Here is a 24,666-nt window from a genome sequence, read left to right as displayed (position 1 = left end):
ATTAATGAATCTTTAGCCTTATAGGCAAAAAATAGACAAGTAGCCAAATTCTGTCTTCTCTGTTTCTTCTATTTCCATTGCAGTGTCTTTTCCCTCAGTTCTTGGCTTACTACCCTGGTCTGTCTCCTCCTCTTTATCCTCCCTTTCTCTCTTTTACTCAGCTCCCTATTGAGGTGATTTCATGCTCTCCTTTCCTGGGCTTCTTGATCCAATGAACAGTTAGACGTGTGAGGGGGGGTCTTCAAAAAGTTCATGGAAAATGCATATTATGAAAAAACTACATAGGCACAGATTTCAAAATTTTTGAACAAAAATAAACTCACACTAAGTTGTTATGACATATTTGACCAGAATGTAGTTTGAGGCACTAAAGGGATAAGATAACCAGTTTGAAAGAAGCCACTATCAGACCAACATGGATTCTGCTGCAATTGAAGCAAGAACAAAGATCAAATATATGGTGAAACTTGGGTGGAAGAATGGTAAAATCATTCATGCTTTACGAAAAGTTTATGGGGACAATGTCCCCAACAGAGAGCCTATAACAGAAGGATGAGATTAGACTCAGGGGGCTATAGGACTATGGCAAGTAATTTTTAAAAACAGAGAAATCAGCAGTTTATAAACGGATAACTTGAGAATGGATGAGATGATGTTGAAGAGGAAGCTGGCAGTGTCAGACTGTTCACATCCCTTTGCAATGAAAAAGCTAATCTTGTTCATGCTCTAACTGGAGAAGACGGATGATAATTAATAGCAGAAACAATCGCCAACACCACAGACATCTCAAGTAGTTCAGCTAACACAATTCTGACTGAAAAATTAAACTTGAGCAAACTTTCCACCCAATGGGTGCCAAAACCACTGTGCCTAGATCAGCTGCAGACAAGAGCAAAGCTTTCAATAGAAATTGTAGACAAATGGGATCATGATCCTGAAGGATTTCTTCAAAAAACTGTAACAGGAGATGAAATGTGGCTTTGCAAGTATGATCCTGAAGACAAAGCAATGGCTACCTAGAGGTGGAAGAGGTCCAGTCAAAACAACAGTGGTCGGTCAAGAGCAAAGGTCATGACAACAGTTTTTTGGGATACTCAGGGCATTTTGCTTGTTGACCTTCTTGAGGGCCAAAGAACAATAACACCAGCTTATTATAATGGTGTTTTGAGCAAGTTAGCCAAAGCTTTCATAGAAAAACGCCTGGGAAAGCTTCATCAGAGTCCTCTTCCACCCTGACAATGTTCCTGCTTATTCCTCTCATCAAACAAGGGCAATTTTGTGAGAGTTTTGACGGGAAATCATTAGGCATACCTTATCGTCCTGATCTGACTCCTTCTGACTTCTTTTTAAAAAATCTTTTAAAAAATCTGTAAAGGGCATCCATTTTTCTTTAATAATGTAAAAAAGATGGCATTGACATGGTTAAATTCCAAGAACTCTTAGATCTTTAGAGATGGACTGAAAGGCTGCTGCCATTGTTTACGTAAGTGTCTTGACCTTGATGGAGATTATGTTGAAAAATAAAGTTTACATTTTTACTTTTAACTTTTAATCCCATTTTTCCACAAACTGTTTGAGCTCCCCTTGAATGTTCCCTCTTGGCTGACTGATCTAAATCTCATTCCCTTGGGCCCAACTATGGGATCAACTAACTCTCCAACTGAGCAGATAGATAAGAGGATTTTTTAGGAAGGGCCTTTCAGAAGCAATCCCAGCACTAAGTGTCTAGCACCATTAACCTTGCCTCTGCATCTCTTCTCTGGTTCCATAAAATGTGCTTCAGCTTTACTCCCTCTACCACAGATTTGCTCTAACAAGGCTGAATTGTACTGAGTTCCAGCTTTTGACTGGGATACTGTTCCTACAGATGGATTACAATGATGCTGATATTTACCTTGACTTCCAAATATTCGCTGACCCTGAAGAATGCCTTGTGACCCTGACACAAAGCACTTCTCGTCCTGTTAGATATAATCTGATCTTTTGGCTATTATCCTCTGCCTGGTGGACTAAACTTCTTCCAGCATGCTACATTATTTCCATGCTCGGCTTCTTCACGTGCCTGCCCCACCTCTATCTGCTCTGGGTCCCTCATCTCGATTCTCTGCTGTACTCTACTGCAGTGGCTCTGGCAATCAGAGACTGTGAAATAGAACTTTCATGTCGGGGGATGAGAGTAATACATTTGGGCAGGAGCACTTTAAGTGCCTCTCCACTGAGACTAGGCAAAAGAGTTTCATACTCTGCTGGCTGAAGCCCTTCACCCGCCTACCAAACTTTGTGAATACAGTAAATTAAATTAGTATGGTTACTCTGGCTGCTGCTTAAGAACCTAGAGGTTTGGCAGAGGAGTAGTAAATGATTATTCTTTCAGTTTTCTTAGCCAAATGTGGATTTGCTATTATGAAAGTCAATTATTTTATAAACCTGTTTAATAGTCAGGAAGTGGTATTCAATCTCTAGGATACAGAATTTCTTTGGTCTTTCTAGTTTACTTGTTAAATGAAACAATAATCGTCACTGAAACACTACCATGTGCTAGGCTCCATACCAGACTTTCAACACGTGAAAACATTTGGCATCCTTCACAGCCACAAGAACCAAAAGGAGCTCTACTGAAATCCTACTCTCATAGCAATAAATAAACTAGACAAATTGGCTGAAGCGCTATGGTTGATAGAAGCACACATACAATTACCTTTATATAAAAATTAGTATTAAACATCCTTTTAAATTTTAATAACATAACATTTTAACTGTTGCCTAGACCATCAAAGGGGAGAGGGACTTTTCTTTTGGCAATACACTTAAGCAAAAAACAACAACAAAAAAAGCTTTTCTGCATTTTGTCTTGTACTTAATATAAATTTCAGATGAATTAAAAGATTTATTTTTTTGAAGTGGGAAAGGACTCCCACTTTTAAATGTTTACAACCAGGACTGAGACCCAGGCAGTTTGGCTTCAAGGTCCATGTTCTTCACACGTTATACAGATGTATGTATGGCGAGTTTCCTTGTCTCTCCCCAGCCCTTTCAAGGGCAAGGCAATCCAATCCTCTAGCCAATCCTCCATAAGGGTCTCAGTTCCTGTCCCCTCACCTTCCGTGGCCCATGAAGTCTCTGTCCCCTGTTCCAGCACTCAGGGCCTATATTTGAGGACAAAATGCCACAGGCTCCCCAGGCTCACTGTTCTGGCTTGGATTTCTCAATTTATTTCTAGAATCCACAGGAAGACTTTCAATCTTGACTACATGTATTTTCAGTTTTGTTGTATTGTATGCAGCATTTCCATGTGTTATAGAAGACGGGCTCTTCCTCATTAGTTCAACCTATCACATAACTCAATTCTTTATACATTAAAACACACAAACAAAACTGACAGTAATCCATACTTACATGATGTTTCCTGACTTCTCCCAAACTGTCCTCTAAGATTAAGAGGGTTTATTTTTATTTATGCATTAAAATAAAAGTAAAGTAAAATATTTCTCTGTCTGAAAAAACTGAAAAAATTACCTACTGGTCACATGTTATTAAGGGGACACCAAAGGTGATCATGCTATACCAACAGCACAAGCAAAGATTCTGAATTAAGATACAAAAGAACGTGCGCCTGTAGTTCCAGTTACTTGGAAGACTGAGGCAGGAGGAATCACTTGAACCCAGGAGGCGGAGGTTGCAGTGAGCCGAGATCGCGCCACTGCACTCCAGCCTGGCAACAGAGCGAGACTCCATCTCAAAACAAAACAAAACAAAACAAAACAAACAAACAAACAAACAAAAGATACGAAAGAACACAAAGTTTCTAAATGTTCTAATATATGCTTTCACAATTCATTTATTTAGGATTTTGAAATCCTTATGTGGAGACAAAGGGCTGACTTAAGTGACTTGTCCAGGTCAGTAAGTGAATGACAATGTTAAGAGAAGTTAGCTGAGTTCTCGTTCCGGAGAGTCTACTCCTACTGCTCAAATACAATTTTTTCACTCACCAGTTGAAGTTTCTGCAACAATAGTGCCAGTTTTATACGAAGATTCTTCAACTTATCCTCAGAGATTTTTCTTTTATTTTCACATTGCCCCACAGAGATTTCATTATGTATTCCTCTTGTATTTGAATCATAGATAATGGACTGCAATTTCCTCTTTATTTTTTTTTCATATTGGACCATGTAAGTATTCTGTATCTGGGAATGTTTTAAAAACAGTTTTAGCATGTTTTTAAAATATTACTTTCCCCCTAGTATCACTAGACAATTTCATATTCCAACTCTGCCTACATGCACCAAGTGTCAACTTTGTAGGTAAGTACTACAGGTGGTCTAAATTTAGGAAATGTTGCTACCCTTAAGGAACTTACATACACTCTGACGGAAGACTAAGAAGAGAAAAATGTATAATATTTCAGTAATTGTAATTATGAGGAGGAAAGAGACACATGACAGTGAGCTTGGAGACCTCTGCTCTGGAATGAAGAAGAAACCTTGTAAAAGTTGAATCTGTTCTCCCAATGGTGATCACCAGATTATTTAAGGCACAAAATGAGCAGGTGCCTGTGACTCCCTCTCCGCAGCACCAGTAATTCACAGGCAATGACAGAATGGCCCACCACCTGGGGCTGTCTGGCAGATGATGTAGTGTTACTTCTGAGGCAAGGCTGTAGCATCTAGAAAGCACAGAAACTACAGAAAGAGGAATTCCTGTTCTCACTCTCTTTGGGTTCCTTACCATGATACAAAAAGTACAGGCAGTTATATATATGACCCTCATTAATTGAAGAATCTTGGTTGTGTTCCAAAATTTCATGCTGTGCCTGAGGCACTCATGAAGTAGAAAGAGGTAATGGAGACGCCAAATGCTTCGGTTTCAGAATGACATTAATTGCTTGTATAAACATTTCTAGAAGGCCAAGTGATATTCTGAGAAAAGAGATACAGGGCAAATTCCACTTTGATAAGCATTTGGATGTTTATGTAATAAGGAGATTTATGTGTTCTAATATGACTGGGTTGCCAAGAAAGTGGTGAGGTAGCCTCATTTGTCTTTGGGGCCTACCTTTCCCTCTTCAGACCCTCCACTACATTGACTGTGTGCAGACCCTTCTCTGACGTCCACATCATCTCCTTTAGCATTCACTGACCTCACAAATTTCGCCTTTTTCTACAAAATCCTTTAAACAAGCAAGCGAAAATCCCTACATATAGGAAATTCTGTTTAATAAATATTCACTAACTAGTTCCTAACTCGAAAGCACTGCATTTGATTATAGATGATGTGGAGATATATAAGGTACAGTCTTTGCCCTCAAGAACTCTCTAGTCTATAGCATGAGATAATACAAGTGTGCAAATAAATCCTATGGAAAATAAGGACCTTGTGCCCACAAGTAAGGCACTAAATAGCAGGGATTCAGGACAGCAGATAATGCAGCACTCACAGCAAGGGAATTTCAAACATATGGGTAAATCCTCCTTGAAACCCAGGCTACATTTAAAGATCCTGGAACGGAATCCACTTTTGAACATCTTTAATTCAACCTACAAGTTGATGCCTTAAAACTAAGGCATCCATCACCTCCACCAGGAAGCTTCATAGATGCTTCCTATAGAGGCTGCAGGCAAAGCCAGGGAGAGACATCTACTGCCTGAAGGTGGAGGAGGAGGAATAATCCAACTCAGCTGGAATAAGGAGAACAGCGTTACATACAGTTCACATGTCACTAGCCACTTACAGTTTTCAGAACTCTAGAATGTTATAGCTTTTGCCATGCTGAATAATAGTCAGAAAACACTTTTTTCATAAAAATAAAAGCCACAGTAAAATAAACCAAAACAAATCAAAGAAATATCAAAAATGGCAAACATTATGGAAATATTATTTGAAAAAACAACAGTATTGCTCAAATCAGCCATAAAAAGGAACCTGCTATTGACACACTTAAATGGACCTGAAGTGATGCTGAATAAAGGCAATTGTCAAATGACACATACATATGATTCCATTTCTACAGCATTCCTGAAAAGACAAAGTGATAGAGATGGAGAACAGATTATTGGATGCCAGGAGTTAGAGTTGATTGTGGAAGGGCTGAGTGGATATGACTATAAAAAGGTAGCATAAGGGAGATACTTATGGTAATGAGAATTCTGCATCCTCATTTCGGTAATGGTTATACAAACTTCCATGTATGATGAAATGACATAGAACTATACACACACATTTTACCAAATTCAATTTCCTCGTTTTGATATCGTACCAGAATTATGCATAATTATGTACTGGAGGAAACCGGGCGATGAGTACACAGGACCTCTCTGTATTATTTTTGCAACTTCCTATGAATCTATAATTATTTTGAAATTAAAAGAAAAAAGCAAAAACAAAAAGCCTCAACACTATTAATACGAGATGAGACCACGAATGTTTATATAGTACACTACAAAGTCATTCAGTCTCTGCAAGTTTACCTTTTAGTAACCAGTAAACTATGTTTTTGTCAAATACTACAGGCCAGCTTTTTGGTTTACTCTCCTGCCTTTCTCTCCAGGTTCTGCTAACCTCTCCAGGAAGTTTCTATGAAAGGTAACGATTTTGACAACTTTTCAAGCTCCGTGTAAAAGGACATCTAGTTGTATTAGCTTTTTTTTGTGTTAACATTTTAATTAAGGTGAGAAAATAATTGTAGCAAGATGAGAGGCTTAGTTCTGCTGGTTAAACCCACTCTTGTAGAGGTATCTGCAGATCACAAACCAAATTCTTTCCGAACTACATTAATTCAGAATGGAATTAGTATTTGAAAGAAAGGATATTTAACTGAGATTTTAATTTTCTGCCTTGAATTCAAAGAGCAGGAGCTCTAGCAGTTTCGCAGCTCCAAAATCCTAACGAGTTGTGCAAAGTAAGGAAGGCCTACAACATCTATAGATTTTGTAGCATACAAACAGGAATATTCATTTAAGTGTTTATGTTGGCAGGTACTAAAGCAGAAACAATCGACTTTGATTCAACATGTAACTATGAAGATCCAGATGCATTCAAAGGCACTGGTTGATTGCTGCTAGAATACAGAGTTTGATGACAGGATTATTGACTTCAAGGATTCTATCATCTAACTGAGGAGAAAATGAAATATAATAAACTATTATAAGGTAGAAATGTTAATAATGCTAAACAAAGTTTTAACTTTCTCCCAGAACACAGAGAGGTCAAGATTAATTTCTCATGGAGAAACTGAGAGTCTTCACCTAAAAGATAATATTGACCAAGCTCAATGGGGAAGGATTTCAAGAGGCCGACTGTGTATTGGGAGAGTGGATAGGAGTATTTTGGGGAATATCAGGAAGGGAAAGGCTCAGAGGTAGACCAGTGTAAGTAAGTTGGAACAACTCTGGGGCACTCATTTTAGCTGGAACAGACGGCTTCTGAGGAAAGAATAAAAGATGACGGTTTGAGTCAGGTGATGCAGGACCACCAATGCCATTATGAATCAGCTACTACTACAATAGTAGTTATGAAAACCACAGTTGTGACCAAGGAAGCCTGTGACTTATGTAAGTTTCTCCTATGCTGTGATGTGGCTCTCTTCATTAAATGTACAGAACTTCAGTCAAGTTGTTCTGTGTTTCGCTTACAAGATCTCATTTCAACAGGAACTTCTGGTCTCCTGACTGTTTATCTTGCTTTGATTTTTTGAACCCGACTTGCCCTGCATGTTAAGGGGATACTGCTCATCATCTACGCTAACACTGTTCACCCCAAATAAACACGTATCTTATTCACTCTGGCTCCATTACTAATAGTGTAGACATTGGAAAAAATATTTAGAAACAGATATGAAAGGGTATATATAAGCTTGGATAAACAGCTATATGACAGTATAATTCTTAGCACATTTCTAAGTTTTACAGTGTATTCAAATCAGAGTATCCTAGCCAGTAAATGGAGAGCTACAGGAAGATCCAGGAGCCTTACTGATAAGCTCCTCAAGCTGACTGCCACAGACTTTCAGTTGGGACAATGAATTCCTGGTGGCCCAACAAGCCAACCCATCTACCACACACACCCCACATAAATATATCACTGTCAGCATCTCCTCCATATATGTCTCATAATGTAATGTCAGGTCTCCAGTCAGTTAAAAATAATTCTTCTACACCAACAGGCTGAGAAGTTGTAATATACTTATTGCAAGTAATACATGTGACCTCTATCACAAAGATGAAGTATTAAAGTCTGGATGAGAATAAGATGAAATAGCCAGGTGTGGTGGTACAAGCCTGTAATCCTAGCCACTCTGAGGCTAAGCCAGGAGGATTGCTTGAACCCATGAGTTCAAGACCAGCCTGGGCAATGTAGCAAGATCCTATTTCAAGACAAAAACAAGCAACACAAAAATAGAGGGGGTGGGCAAAAAAAGTGGAAAAAAAAAGTACAATGAAAAGAACTTTGGAGTGGGAAAATCAGGGTTTCAATTCTGAATCTGATCATGACACTGGAATATTATCTTTCCGAATCTCTATTTCCTCATTACTGAAAGAGATAGTGGTACCTACCTACCAAAGTTGTGAGGATAAATGAGTTAATATAGAAAAGACCTAGTTCAGTGCCTGGCTCTAGTGGCTCTCAATCAATTAATCCCAGTTTTACATTATTGATGAAAATAATATTAGTGGTAGAACAGCATCAAAATATATTGAAAGTAAACTTTGTCTTTTATTCTTGTTAGGAAATGTTGACAAGTAACTCTTCAAACTGAAAATGTTCAGTTACTACTTTTTCAGCAAAATTTTATTCAGAAAATAAATTCACTTTTTAGTTGAACAGTAATGGGAGACCAATAACTACACCCCCCTCTTTCATTTCCAGTTGTTTATCACCATCCAGTTGATAGAAACATCAAAGGCAAACCTATCAACAAGGGTTGTTAAATTTAGGCCCAGTCTGAACTTTAAATACCATGTGATACAGTCTTTGTAAGAAGGAATATGGTTTAGGTTCTACTTGTCAAGTTTGCCTTGTCGTATGTCTCTGGGGAATTTATTCACCATTCTTTTTCAATTATAAAACAAGAATATCCAGATGTCTTCCATTATAATTGCTTCTTGGACTTTTGGCTAAGATCAAATGCAAATGTACTCCATTACCTATAAAAACTATGAGGCAGTGTCTCTGCTTAGAGTCATTCTTTGCACAACTCCAAGAAGTGCCAGTCACCTCTTAATCTTTACAGATTTTCATGTTATGAGAGCTTTCCAAAGATGGCTGTAAACATAAGCATACAGAAGAAGATGCTAATGTTTGCACTAATGATGGAGCTGGTGGCTAGGTGACAAAGCACAGGTAAAGTGTCAACAAAGACCCAACATTTCAGTATGATCCTGGTGTCAAAGTTCTTGGCTACTCTGGCCTGTGCGATGAATCTGGGAACCTTCATGGCCATCCTGGCTCCAACATTCATCCCCTATGTCAGCTTGGCCAAGTTCACAACTTGCAGTCCCAGGGTTTTTTTTTTTTAAGAGTAAAATAAGGGATTTGAGGGCGTATGATTTTTTGAGATATTTCTGTAGTAGAACTGAAGGGCACTCTGGACTCTTTCTCCCCCAGGAAATCCTTAAGGACTGGATACACAGCATTATTTGATAACTGTTAAAAAAAAAATCTACCCAGAGAAAGAGAAAGGTTGTAAGGAAATACACAAAAATATTAGTATCAGTGATCTTGGAATAGTTTGAGGCTATGGATGAATTTTTAAAAACTGCTTTTACTTCTTATATTAGCATTAATTACCTTTATGTCTACTTTTAGAATGGAAAAATCACTAACTTAAAAAACTATTGCTAAGGTACTTAAAAAACTCAGAGAGATATCAAATTGTTTGAAATAATTTAAAACTTGAATCTAAAATTTATGCTTCAGTCTAGCATTTTGAGGATTCAGTGAAAATATTTCTTAAAAGCTCAGAATGTCCTGTTTCCTATTCAAGATTCAGTCCTATTCCAAGTGTTTCACAGCTTTATGTTATAGAAATGTTAGTATTTTAAAATTCAAAAAGATATTGCTTTATGACATCTGATACACTATACATTAATATAAGTCTCGATAAGTGAATGCAAATTTGATTTCCTTTCAAACCTAACATTTGGAAATGTACATTATTTATCCTTTGGAACACAGGATCATTTAGAATATAAATGGCGATACTGAAAGGACGCTTACCTGGTTGAAACACATTTTCAGCTTTTTGTTTATATGCTCTGGGCACTGCTCCAGCTGTTTTCATAAATGATAATAGAACAGGATATTAGCTTTTAGAGAACCTGCTGTCTACAGCAGAGTTATATCATGCAAGCATTGAGTATAAAAAGCATCAAAGTCTAGAACTGGCCAACATTGGCACTATGGGCCTTTTAAGTCTGAGTCTAATTCAATTAATTAACTAAATTATACTTTGCTTCCTTCCAAAAAAGGATTAAGTCAGCTTACATAAATGAATACAGCACAGTTAAAAAAAACTGTGCAGATACAGAAATCAAGGTGAAGAAAAATGAAGCGATAAAATAATAAATATTCAAAGGGAGATGTCAAGAGGGCAGCTGGAGTCTGGGTTTCTTGGAAGAGAGTGCCAGAAAAACAGATGGGGAAGTCACTGGCATGTGGGTGGTAATATTAATGTTTTAAAGTTAGAGATTAGATGAGGTCACCTACAAACAGCATTTAATAGAGAAAAGAGAGTGGCCCAAGAACGAGCCTTCAGACATGCCAACACTGAGAAACCACGTACAATAGGAGCTGCCGCAAGGAAGATGGGAGAGAGGAAAGCAAAAAAATGGGCAGTGTGCAGTCAAGGGAGCTACAAAAAGAAGGTGCTTCAAGAAGGTGAAAGTGGTCACCTGGGTTGAAGGCCTCTGACAGGTCAGGTAAAAGTGACACTGCACTTATCAAGAGGTCACTGGTGGCCCTGACAAGAACAGTCATAGTTCAGCTGTGGAATCAGAAGCCCCATGGGAGAGGATGAGGTGAGAGTAGAGGGTAAAGAGGCAGAAACAATGATTACAGACTAGAAAATTAGGGATGGTGCCCAGGATCAGACTCATATAGTCCTTCTTGCATTCATAATTTGTGCTGTTTTCACCAATACCAACTATATCCATCATCTCCACAGGCAACAACGAGCATGGAGATGGAGAAGAGACCTCCCATCCTCCTGGACTAGGCAGCTCTTCCCTCCACTTCTGCTGAGCAGCTTGCTTGTCAGGCATGCGCACCTCACTCAACTTCACCGCAGCCCTGCGCGAGCCCTTTGTAGACTACTCATTGTTACTGAAGCATAACCCATAGATGTGAGGCTTACTCTTTGCACCCCAAGTAGCTGTTGGAAGATTTTTTTCCAATCACATTTGGTACTGTTTCCGAGAGGAGGTTTGGTCGACACAATTTTCTTCATCTATCTCAGTGATGTCTTGGTGATTTCAGTAAGATGAGTGCTTTGGATACCTAATGTGCCTGACCTACCCAATCCGCAGCTCAGCTCCTCATAATAAGCAGCTGATGAGGTGTATCTAAGGAACAGAAACTTTGTTTTTGGTGGGGGAGAGGGAACTCAGGGACTACGTCCTGTTTCTTTCCATCTCTGCAACTATCTGTCTGTAAGATCTTTTCCACCTTTTGTAACTCACAGTCACAATGATTTCAAATATAGGTTTAATTACGAATCACCATTTGGTGTAAAGATGCTCATTTTCATTCACTTAAGCCATTCTAGGTCCTCTTATTGGAAACACTTTACATTTTTCTTCACTGAGGATTAAATTCAGGATATTCTATCATTCCCACACAGTTTCAAAAAAATAAAAAATAAAAAACAACTCACCTCACAACTTAACGCAGGTTCTTCCAATTCTGATGGTAGCTGATACTCAGGAAAAAAATACAGAAGAATCTCCCTAGGAATACAAGCACAGCAGATATGGGAATATACGAGGATAACAGAGGTAGCACTCACCTGTCAGAACTGGATTTGTCTTCTGGGTATCAAATATCCTGGCAAAGACGAATATTAGTTACCCCCAAACATTTTGTTTTTAGAATTGACATCAAAGTGTTTTTCAGAAAGCATAGACTGGGGAGAGGAAGGTGAGTGTGGCTATAAAAAGGCAATAGGAGGGACCCTTCTGGTGAAGGAACTGGTCTGTATCTTGACTGCATCAATGTGAATATCCTGATTGTGATACTCTTCTACAGTTTTGCAAGAAGCTAGGTGAAGGACGCAGGGGATCTCTCAGCATTATTTCTTACAACTTAAGGTGAACATATATTTATCTCAAAATAAAAAGGTTACTGAAAGAAGGAAGGAAGGAGGGAGGGAGGGAGGGAAGGAAGGAAGGGAGGGAGGGAGGGAGGGAAGGAAGGAAGGAAGGAAGGAAGGAAGGAAGGAAGGGAGGGAGGGAGGGAGGGAGGGAGGGAGGGAAGGAAGGAAGGAAGGGAGAAAAAAGAAAAGAAAAGAAATCAGCCAACCTCACAATGCCTCGCAGTCCATAAACAACCAGTCCAGGAAAGGCCTATACCTAGTTGAGTGTTCTCTTCTGCAAAGAACTCAACATTGCAAATTTCCTGGAAGAAACTAGGTTGACTACAGACTTACTGACTTTTTTCCTGAGAAAACCAAAGAGTTTAAGTCTCCAGAGTAATTTTTTCATGAGGGACTCCAAGACTGCTCTTAGAAATCATACATGGACCATGCTCTTTCTAAATAGTGGTGGCCGTTGTTCTGACAGGTGCTTCATTTTGTCAAAAGGCAGTAGCACCCATCCTTCTACTGTGACAGTTTTTCTAGGATTAATCACCTATATGACACATATTTCATTCCTGGGAGAATATGAGATCTAGAAATTTATAGCCACCACATCTTAAAAGTGCATAGTATTCTAATGCTGACGTGTTCCAAGAGCTTCATGTATATTATCTAAGGGATTTACAACATCTTTCCAGTTGTAAAATAATATGGTAAACCAAAAACAAAACAGCTCTTTCTTATACAATTTACATTCCTCATACTTTAAGTATATTATTTGTATTAATACACATTTATAATTTCAAGGGGATTAAAACCAAAAAGCTGAAAATTCTTGGCATTGCCCAAACATTAAATATGACATACAACACTCGTCAGAGTTATTTGTCTGGCTAGCAAGAAGATAAATGGGGTAGGAATGGGATTAAAAAAAAAGTGGGGTTGGGGGTTTCCGGGTATATGAGATGAGAAGAAATCACATGGCATAGAAAGAAAAGTTGCAACAGGAGTTCCTGGGAAAGGCGTCTTGGGTCAACATTATGGCCATTTTGTTGGAGCAGGAGGGTGAGAGACCTTTTACACAAACTAACCTTGCTACTCGTCAAATCCAGGATCCCTTTCCCCATCACAGGCTTGAAACCTTTTAAGAGTATTAGTTCTTTCCATTGTGAGTATAAATTCTTTTGTCTTTAAATTTACAGCAAATCAGAAATCCCCTAAGAATATGCTTTTAGACAAATAAATATTAGATGGCAGCATTTACTAGCAAAGGGGAGAAACCAAAGGAGAAGTTTGGTGAGAGAAAAAAGTTCTGGATTAGTTCTCAATTACTTTCAATCTGGCATCTCTATTTCAAAATCTATAGCAAACATCATCTATAGTCTGAATACTGTCTTATGTCTGTACTATTATTTCTAAAAACAGACACATAATAGACATCTTTAAACATGATTTCGTGTTTACTGAAATCACAGTATCTTTTGCCATTTTGCATTTTCTCAACTCATTAATTCCACAGGCATTCTTTAAACCCCTACTAAAACAACACCTTTGACCTTCAGTGCCCCACAGAGCCTGGCATCATGCCCCCATGCTAGGAACCCAATACAATCTTACTGAACTGATTTGGTCTAGTGGGGAAATGGAGACAAGAAAGCAAGCTATTCCAACACCATGTGATAAACGCTTGGAGGACGACGAGAAAGGTGCATCACGGAGACCAGAGGAAGGGGCTCTAACTCATATTTCAGTAGCCATAAAGGAAGAGTGGGAGTTAGCCGAGTGTAGTGGATGGGGGCATGTGAAGGAAGTATTCCAGGCCACCGGCACCATACACCAGAGAATTTTGTATTTTTCTTTGGTAAAATATCTGACCAAAAAGTTGGTTAGATTCAAGTATTTTTTCTTTGTGTTTTTTTGTTTGTTTGTTTGTTTGTTTTTGAGACTGAGTCTCACTCTGTTGCTGAGGCTGGAGTGCAGTGGTGTGCGATCTCAGCTCACTGTATCCTCCGCCTCCCGGGCTCAAGCAATCCTCCCAACTCAGCCACCTGAGTAGCTGGGATTACAGGCACGCACCGCCACACCCAGCTCATTTTTGTATTTTTTTAGAGATGGGGTTTCGCCATGTTGCCTAGGCTGGTCTCAAACTCCTGAGCTTAAGTGATCCACCCACCTCGGCCTCCCAAAGTTCTGGGATTACAGTTGTGAGCCACCGCACCCAGTCAATCCAACTATTCTTTATAAAGTACTAGAATCGTGCCAAGCACTGCTATAATTTTCTACACATAATTTCATGCAATCTTTATGGAAACTCTTTGATTGAGGAATTATTCCTATTTTCTCTGATTTCCTGGCTATTGAAGACACCCCCACCACCAGGCCCAAGTCAGTTCCCTGTACCCTCCTTCAATGTCTGTCTCCCTCCTGGACTCCCTGGTATTGAGCCTTTTACTCTCTTCTACATCAGATCGCTCCTAAATTGCTTCTCCCTTGGAGATTCTGGTCTGTAAGACTGACTAGAGAGGAGGACAAATTACCCAGCAACTTGCAGTCTCTAAACACAAACACACAGGCCTTTCCCTTTTCCTGCAAATTTAATTCAGGAAAACAATTAGATTCTGTAAAAACCTATAGGATACCAAAAATCATAGACTTAGGGTCTGATTGTAGATCCTTAAGAACTCTTTAAAAATTACTTCAGTTTTATTGTCTTGAGTCCTTTTCTTTAATGATATTCTTCAGCAATACTTTCTTTGTTCTTGAGGGTACATCTTATCAAACCTCTTTCTATCCTCAAACTTGAGATTTCCCCTAGAACAGACACAGTGAGCCATGAATCCATAAGGTACATTTCAACGTGGGCCAGGAGACACGAAGCACAAAATTATAGGAATAAACCAGCATTCATTCACTAGGAGCCACTGCATCAAGTAGATGCATCTGGGGCAACTCCTGAACCAAGTGCTGCCATTTCAATAGGACTTCTGTCCCACTTAGGAACAGGAATAGTCCTTCCCTTGAAGCATTTGCTCAGAATTTTAACCCCAGAGTTGATAATAAAATCAGAAATTTGTTTTTGTTTAACATTGTCTTTCTTCTCAAGAATTCAAGAAATAAATATCCTAAAGATTTCCTCCAAAGTTGTTACTTTCATCCAGAATCTTGGCTATGATGCCCATCTCAGCTGAATTTCTGTGGAATCCACATCCATATCTGCAAGTTTGAATTTGAAGTTTTTATAGAGTTCAATTAAGTGAGCTGAACCACTAAATCAACACTATCTCTATAAATCATGGCCAACCTTTGAAAGGTTCCAGTTAAGGGCCATTTCCATTTCACTCCATAGTCATATTCCTTTCTCAACAAAATAATTTTTACCAAGGAAAATCTTTGACTCATGATGATACAACTCTACTCTTTCTAAACATGGTAGACATGGACAGGAGTCCATAGAGTTACCTGGTCATCCAGCTTGTCTTTTTAAACAATAACCTAGTTAATTAGCTTAGTCCTGGCTAAGGAGAAGAGCAAGCCTCCTACTGGAGGTTGACCAAAACTTTCTTCCTCAACTCAGTAAAAGACTAGTATGAAATGGAAATGGCACAGTTCTAATAATGTTTTTTTGGCAGACCTCAACTGCTAGTATATGTATTTTCATGGCCTTTTCCTTTAACAACTGGCAGAAATGTTAAAAAGTGACTTTCTTTTTAAACTTATTTTTGGTATTTTAAAAATCTAAGATAACAAAAAGCATGTTTATATTTTTATAGAAATGAAATAAACGGAGTCTGCCTTATCAAGTTTACATATACAACAATAAACCAAAACAAGGCATTACAGTTCAACAGTTAAGAGCAAGGACTGTGGGGTCAGATTGCCAGGAAGTCAAATCTAAGCAAGTGCTAGGCAAATTACTTAACCTCTACATGTCTCAGTTTTCTCATCTGTAAAATGGGGATAATAAAAGTGTGTATTTATAGGATTGTTGTAAGATGACTGAGCTATCATATGCAAAGCCCTTAGGACTATGCCCAGCATATAGTAAGTGCATAACAAATATGTATTGTTACTAATATTATTGCTATTATTATTATTGAAAGAGATTTGAAATGTAATACTACTCCAACATTTAGGATCATCTGATAAAATTTAATAGTCTGGAACCAGTTCAGCTTATTTGCCACTAACTTAACTCAGTTGCACTCCAAGATTTAAAAGTATTTTAACATTCAGTAATACTACTTACTACTTTTTACATGAATCCCTTTCAATTAAATTAAAAGTATTATTTAAATACATGCCGATATATGTTAGACATACTGTGGACAATTCAATCTGTTTTCAAAGATGTTACTTTATTTGGGAAGTCAACAAATGAATACACAAAAAGCAAGAAGTAATATAAGAGAGGAAAATGCCTAACTGAGCAAAATTAGGTAATGAGTAGGTACACTAAAAACTGTACTTTTAATTAATTGTTAGCATTAATTACACAGAGATGGCCAGACACTATCTTGGCATTGTGGAAACGGATAAGGATGATGTCACGTCCAAAGTGGCCCAAATGGAGGGAACACCCTTCACACTTAAAAGGTCTCTAACTACTACTCTTTTTATCATATGACAAGAAAGGTAAATATGGTAAACAATTCTGAGTATTTCTTTATACTTTATATCCTTTACATTGTACACAGTGAGCCACATTCTTCATGCCTTGAAAAACTTAAAGTCTAGTAAATTCAAGAAATTACATGTGGACCAGATATAAAATAGCAAATAATACTACAAAAACAACAACAAGAAAAACAACAAAATACCTAACAAAGAAAACAAGAAATCTGTTTTCACTGGTGAAATTTGAGAAAACACACTACATGTTGCTGAAAGCAAAAGAGAAAACTGGTATGACAAGGAGCTCATTTTGTTTTAGTTAAAGCTGTGATCTGTCCAAATTTTTTTCATCATTGAATATTTTTAATAAAATAATCACCACACAAAATGTAAGCTGATACAGAATAGAGCTGATATATTAACACATTCAGCTTTCAGAGTGCTCAGCTGATAACAGTATGATGATTCTAAGCAGTAAAGAGTCTGCCTGTTCATGAGAGAGATAGTTTCTGGGAAATTTTAATTTTCTAGTGATGCCTGATGATAGAAGTGGATGCAATTTAAAGTCTTAGTACACTCAATCAGATTATCCCCTTTTTGATCACATGTAACTCACTAAAATAATAGAAATGTTACACTTAGACAACAAAAATTAGCCAAGAAAAAAAATCAGGAAAATAATGAATTTGAAAAAGAAAATTGATCTATCTGAAAAAGAAATTTAAGTAGCTATGCATCCAAACTCTGCAACACACTGCAACACACTCAGACAGGTACCTATAGGTCTCCTAGTGTGAAGAGAGGGTATGTACTATATATGATTAAGAGCATGGGATTCCAAATCAGAAAGCCTCACCTTAAACCCCAGCCCCATCCTTCATATTTATGTAATTGTCCATGAGACTTGTAATGTTAAGTTAGTTCCTCTAAGCTTCGGTCTCCTCATCCATACACAATATTTAAAAATAACACCAATTTCATGAATTTGTGAGAATATAAATTAATTTATAAAAAGTAAGTGGGTGGATGCCTGAAATATAAAGGTTCAAACCTGATAACTATTACTGTTTAGCTATTGTTATTATTATTTTTATGGAGACGGGGTCTTGCTATGTTGCCCAGGCTGGTCTCGAACTCCTCCTTTCAAGCAATCCTCCCACCTTGGCCTCCCAAAGTACTGGGATAACAGGCATGAGCCACGGTGCCTGGTGTGACAGTTACTATTATTAAGAAGGCCTGGTTCACTTGTAGCAATGTCCAAATAATTGGATATGTAGTCATAGCCATACATTTTTAATGATATTCACATTTATTCAAATATATACAGGCACATGCATATATAACTTACTGTATACTACTATGCTTTAGTGATCAACCAATAGGCCTGAATTTTAGGACCAGTAACACATCAGAATTCAAATTTATAGCAACCCACCTTCAAAGTTGAGGACCTTAAATACTACTTCTAGAAAAATACAGGCAGAGTATAGGAAACTAGTTAGAGAATCCCATTATTTAGGGATTATACTGTAAGCTACAGCAGTATAATACTGACATCTATCTAGATCATTGGATAAGTGGCCTTTTTCAACCTTATAATGCCTGAACCATGCTGAGGTCTGGCCTGCTTTTGTCCCATTTCCAGGCTAGTGGAAGATTGCCAACCAGACAGAATGGGATATTTGGTGGTCAGAACTTGGTGTTCTGGAATGTAGCAGTCTGTCTTCATTGCTCCATCAACAACTTGTCTCTGGATCCCTAGTGTCAGTAGTGAAAATAGGTCCCTCTACAAAGTCCAAGGTGGGTCCATCCACATGTAACCAAGAGTGCTTCCTCCCTCCTGGGGCAGGACTGTTGTTAGGCATGAGACAGCAGGTGGGGCCTTCATGCCCATGTCATAATCATAGCCCTGCAGCCCTGGATGCTGCTACAGAGACTTTAACCAAGCCCATGGCATCTGCGGAATTGGGTTCAAGTCTACTGGGGTTAGCAGTCTCCTCTCACAAACAGGACCACAGCCTGAGCCTTAGTAGAGGCTACAGTCCCTATGTAAGTGTTCTCCTCCATCTTTCTCTTTCTTCCTAACTGCTTCTACTGTTTGAGAACTCTCATCTTCAGGAAGATTATGTCAATCACTGATGAAAAAATCAAGCAGCTATCCTAAGGAAAAATACTATTCCAGGTAGGGCATGTGTTTGTTTTCTCTCGCCTAGAGCCTCTTACCCCACACAAGACCTTTAAAACCCAACAAAAGGCTGTGGATCCCAACACCACCAATGAGGTACAGTGATTTAGTGGTGCTACTGGCCCCACCTCCCACCCTCCCACATGGCACCTGTTTTAGAGCATGCTTTGGTATACAGACTTCTTTGACTTGATTTTAAGGCCCCCATCTATTATCAGTCTCTATCTGGAAAAACCCTGAATCATGAACTTTTCCCTCTCCTTGTCTCCATCCTTTGAGAAATGAGACCCAGACATTTAAATTCCTCAAATAACGTGCCCACAAATGTTAACATTCTACACAGAACAAAACAAGCAAAACTCAATTTCCCTCAATAAGTTCAGTATCCAAAACTAAAACAAACAAACAAAAAAACCCAGATTTTTTTAAAAAGGCCATATAATGTCATAAGAGTCTCTGTTGGGGAAAAAAGAAAGAAAATTCAGTAAAAATTATTTATTACATTCAAGAGAAGACTAATGTCTACCATACTGCCAAACTATGTAACAACAGGCAGTTACCAGTTCTATTATAAGGGACATTTAACCCATAGTATATCTAAATCAGCATAGTTACGAGAAAAGTCATAATGTCACGCCATTGAATTTATTCAGTATCATTAAAACTCAGTAAGGAAAACAACAGGAGTTGTAACTCCTTAGAAAGTGAAACAAAGCATGTGGAAATATGTGAGTAAACATCTTTACCTTAATTTAGACTTCAGTTTTCTCACTGTTTCCTTGACAGGTGTGCTTTGAGACGACGCTGGCAAAGAAGCAACTTTATCACTGCCACTCACACAAACTCTGTCTTTGCGTCCAGAACTTAGATTCACATCTTCCATCGGCACATTAAGCAAGCTGTGGTTTATCATTTCAAAGTAGAAATCATGGTAGGTATTAACAATTTCAGAAACATTAATATACAAGAAGGAGTGAAATGTTCATATACAACAAATGAGAACAAGAACATATGTGTAATGCTAAAAACTGCCACCACTGTAGTTACATGAAACAAATTCTTAATTAGAAGAATTTATATTTATTCCAGTCACATATTTTTTCAAAGTTTTTAGGTAGTAACAACTAAATGGAATTGGTGATAATTTATTTTTAACAGTAGTCATATACCACTTGTCTCTCATTTGCTGAAAGAGACTTTTGAAACCTGTTAAACAACTACAGAATATTTTTTGTAAGCCTCATGGTAACCATACAGCAGAAATCTACAATGGATATACTTAAAAAGCAACAAATTAAAACATACTGTAACCAAGTAGCCCCATTTTTCTAAGAAAAAGAAAATGAGTTACTATTATTTTTTATTATTTCTTATTTTCTCTTTTCTCCATTTCCCCATTCCCCACTTCCTACATAGTCCTTTAGAAATGCAATTGAAACCTTTTACCTCCCCTTCACTAGAAACTCCCTAGAGGGCAAGTTCATCTAACTGTATGCTTAGAAGCTCTAGTGGAACTTTCAGCCACCAGGAGACTGCCTCCAGAGATAACAGTTGATTTACAATCCAAAATCCCACTACAAAACTCTCTCCCACCTAGAAAGTTTTCAGGCACCTTTAAAACCTATTGCTGCCCATGAAATGCTAACTTTACTGCCCAGTAGATAAGGCACCAAGCTAGCATGGGGACCCACACACCTGTTCACCTCCTCCCCTGAGGTGCCATTCATGATAGGCCCCCTTTAAAAGTGTCCACTTTCTGCTCCAAAGGTGAAGTGGTACCCTGAAGGCAGTAAGCCTGTACTTCTTCCCCTAAGCTAGCTTTGGAATAAAAAGTCACTTTCTTTACACCAGACCTAGCTTTTGTTAATTAGATTCTGCAAGCAGCGGGCAAGTGAACCTGCAATGTGGTTACAATACAGAAAAAAATCACTTAACCACGAATGCAAGAGACTTTTAAACTAAAGTTTATTTTAGCCTGAGAGAAAAGCACAGAAATCAAACAAAAAAAGAACCAAGTCAGTTGAGAGAAATACTTAGTCATGACCTGGAAGAGGAAGAAGAATGTTCAGAGCTACTGGGGTGGAGTGAACAGGAAGCAAATGGAAAGAGATGAGATGAGCGAGGTCAGTGTTGGGATCACAGGGCATCGTGGGCATGGGGAGGGAACTAGAGTTTCTTTTAAGCAGAGTGGGCACTACCATTGGAAGTTTTCAGGCATGGGAACGAGGTGATCTGATGCAGGTTTTAAAAAGATACATGGCTGCAGCATGAAAAATAACTCACGGTAAGGATGTGCAGTTTGTTGATGAGACTAAAGCTTTCAGTATCATAGGGAACAAAAAGTACAAGAGTCTGGGGGCAGTACAACATGGGAAATGAAGCTGGGGAGGGCGAGTAGGGGTCAGATCATGAAGGGTTTTGTTTGTCAAGTAATAAAAACATTTTTTTTTGGTAATCCTTTCATGCTGATGTCCATAAATTAAGATCACAGCTCCAGAGACTTTTACATGTTTATAAGATGAGGATCTTTTAAAATTGGATAACAGTTTATATCAAATGGAATGTGCTTCTACTGTCAACAGCTCTTTGGCATTAATTATACTGTCTAACTTCAGCTGATTTTTTTGAGATTAAGAACATTATATAAACTAATGCTTAATTGCCTGTTAAAGAATACTTACACAACGTCTGAATGCTCATTAGTTATAACCTCCTGTATGCTGACATTTTATTAAAGAAGTCTTTTTCTTTAACCATTTTAGCGATGTTAAAGATTCATTCATGTTGGCGTTGAGGTTGAAGGGTAAAAAGTACTATACTAGAGCACAGGAGATTCCTCTCTAAACCTCTCTTTCTTGTTCTGTTGAATAATAATGGGGCCTACCTCATAGAGTTATACTGAGGATATACAAAGAATGTAGCTCAATGTTTAGTGTAAGTGTTCAGTAAATAATACCTATTATTGTTGTTATGATCATCTTTATCATCACCATCATTCATAATGCATTTGGTAAGTTTCTTCCATTAAGATTGTTTTTCCCTAGAAGAAAACCTAGGCAATACCATTCAGGACATAGCCATGGGCAAGGACTTCATGACTAAAACACCAAAAGCAATGGCAACAAAAGCCAAAATAGACAAATGGGACCTAATTAAACTAAAGAGCTTCTGCACAGCAAAAGAAACTACCATCAGAATGAACAGGCAACCTATAGAATGGGAGAAAATTTTTGCAATCTATCCATCTGACAAAGGACTAATATCCAGAATCTACAAAGAACTTAAACACATGTACAAGAAAAAAACAACCCATCAAAAAGTGGGCAAAGGATATGAACAGACACTTCTCAAAAGAAGACATTTATGCAGCCAACAGACACGTGAAAAGATGCTCATCATCACGGGTCCTCAGAGAAATGCAAATCAAAATCACAATGAGATACCATCTAACACCAGTTAGAATGGCGACCATTAAAAAGTCAGGAAACAACAGGTGCTGGAGAGGCTGTGGAGAAATAGGAACACTTTTACACTGTTGGTGGGAGTGTAAACTAGTTCAACCATTGTGGAAGACAGTGTGGCGATTCCTCAGGGATCTAGAACTAGAAATACCATTTGACCCAGCAATCCCATTATTGGGTACATACCCAAAGGATTATAAATCATGCTACTATAAAGATACATGTACACGTATGCTTATCGCGTCACTATTCACAATACTAGAAACTTGGAACCAACCCAAATGTCCATCAATGATAGACTGGATTAAGAATATGTGGCACATATATACCTTGGAATACTATGCAGCCATAAAAAAAGATGAGTTCATGTTCTTTGCAGGAACATGGATGAAGCTGGAAACCTTCATTCTGAACAAACTGTCACAAGGACAGAAAACCAAACACTGCATGTTCTCACTCATAGGTGGGAAGTGAACAATGAGAACACACGTACACAGGGTGGGGAACATCACACACCGAGGCCTGTAGTGGGACTGGGAGGCAGGGGAGGGACAGCATTAGGAGAAATACCTAATGTAAATGACGAGTTAATGGGTGCAGCAAACCAACATGGCACATGTATACCTATGTAACAAACCTGCACGTTGTGCACATGTACCTTAGAAGTTAAAGTCTAAAAAAAAAAAAAAACCATCACCCAGATCAAGTTATGGGACATTTCACCCAAGAAGTCGTTAAAGCCCCTTTCCAGTCAATCCTCACCCCATTCCCACTCTGGCAATCACCATTCTGATTTCTATCTCCATGGATTATTTTTGCTGCTTCTTGAAATTCACATAAAGGAATATACTGATTTTGATTTTTTTTATTGCAAAAAAAGATTGTTTTTTGTGGATTGTTTCTAACATTCATATTGTGTTTACAAGTCAACAGTGATTACAAAAAAACCAACAATCTCATAAAGACCAAAAAGTATTACATGAAATAATATATACATGCATATACACACTCACATACACATAAATGTGTTTTAGTTTGTTTTTGGATGAATCTTAAATTGTAAAGCAAATTTTCATAAATAATTCTAAGTCAAAGTAACGGCCATGGGAAGGCCTGGCAACAGCACTGGGGAAAAAAAATTATGTCACTTATTTAATCAACAAATATTATTGAGTGCCAAATATGAGTCAGTGTCATTCTGGATATTAGAGACACAGGGATAATAGCAAGACAGTCCCTACTCTCATGGAGTGCACTGGCATCTAGTGAAAAATAGAGAAAATAAGCAAGCTACAATTAAAAAATGGTAAAAAGAAATAGGTGGTAAAGGAGATACTTTAAAATAGTAATATACTTTTTGAAAAAAATAAAACAGGATGATAAAAGTGTGGCTTATCAGAAATGGGATGGGCTACTTTAGATGGAGTTGTCAGAGAAGATCTTTCAAAAGCTTAGAATTATGAAGAAGACAAGAAGGCCTCCGTCCTTTAGGAGCCTGTATGCAATGGGAAGACAGAGATTCAAACAGATAATTCCATCTGACTGTGATCACTGCTCACCACTGCGTGTCAGAACACAGAATTTAACAAATAACTACTGAACGAATTACAATACAATCTCAACGTTGCAACAGTGCCTCTGTGAATACCTGAGTTTGCTGAGGAGAGTCAAGAAGACCCTAAAGAAGGGAAAACTTGAACTAAGACTTAAATGAAAGGGTAACTGACACTGACATACGAGTTGCTGAGGCATTCAAGTAACGGAAGTGGTACAGACAAAGGGATGAGATGTGATAAAACAGAACTACTAGTAATTTAGAACCTTTGGGAAGCAAAGTGGGGGCTAAAAGTAGAGGCAGTAGAGAAGAGGATTTGTGCCATGCTAAGGAGTTTGTAACTTACCTTAAAAGTAGTGGGGGCTGAAAAGGCTTTGAAGTAGAAGAGTAAGGTGATGAGGTATGAGTGCTGGATTGACTCACTACCCTGTCAGCAAGTGCAGGGAAATAAAAGCCCCTCTCCGTTTTTTCTTGCTCTTAATTCAATGTGCTCCTATGCAAAGAGCACAGGATTTGGATTCAGAGAAACTGGGTCTGAACGCCTGGAAAGCAGCTTAGGTTTGTA

General features: G+C 38.2%; 1 protein-coding gene across 1 annotated transcript in view; it reads right to left on the bottom strand.

The window, feature by feature from the left end:
- Positions 1 to 24,666, bottom strand: part of MORC1 (MORC family CW-type zinc finger 1) — a 161,077-nt gene that overhangs the window by 1,206 nt on the left and 135,205 nt on the right. The window contains exons 24-27 of the mRNA XM_028844635.2: positions 19,832 to 19,984; positions 11,870 to 11,942; positions 10,216 to 10,269; positions 3,993 to 4,187 (exon numbers count right to left, since the gene is read on the bottom strand). Of these exons, the coding sequence (XP_028700468.2) occupies positions 3,993 to 4,187; positions 10,216 to 10,269; positions 11,870 to 11,942; positions 19,832 to 19,984 (475 nt within the window). The remainder of the gene's footprint in view (positions 1 to 3,992; positions 4,188 to 10,215; positions 10,270 to 11,869; positions 11,943 to 19,831; positions 19,985 to 24,666) is intronic.

Source organism: Macaca mulatta, chromosome 2 (genome assembly GCF_049350105.2).
Source record: "Macaca mulatta isolate MMU2019108-1 chromosome 2, T2T-MMU8v2.0, whole genome shotgun sequence".
NCBI classification, from domain to species: Eukaryota; Metazoa; Chordata; class Mammalia; order Primates; family Cercopithecidae; genus Macaca; species Macaca mulatta.
The sequence above is the reverse complement of the archived record's forward strand: the minus strand, read 5'-3'. Positions and strand labels throughout refer to the sequence as shown.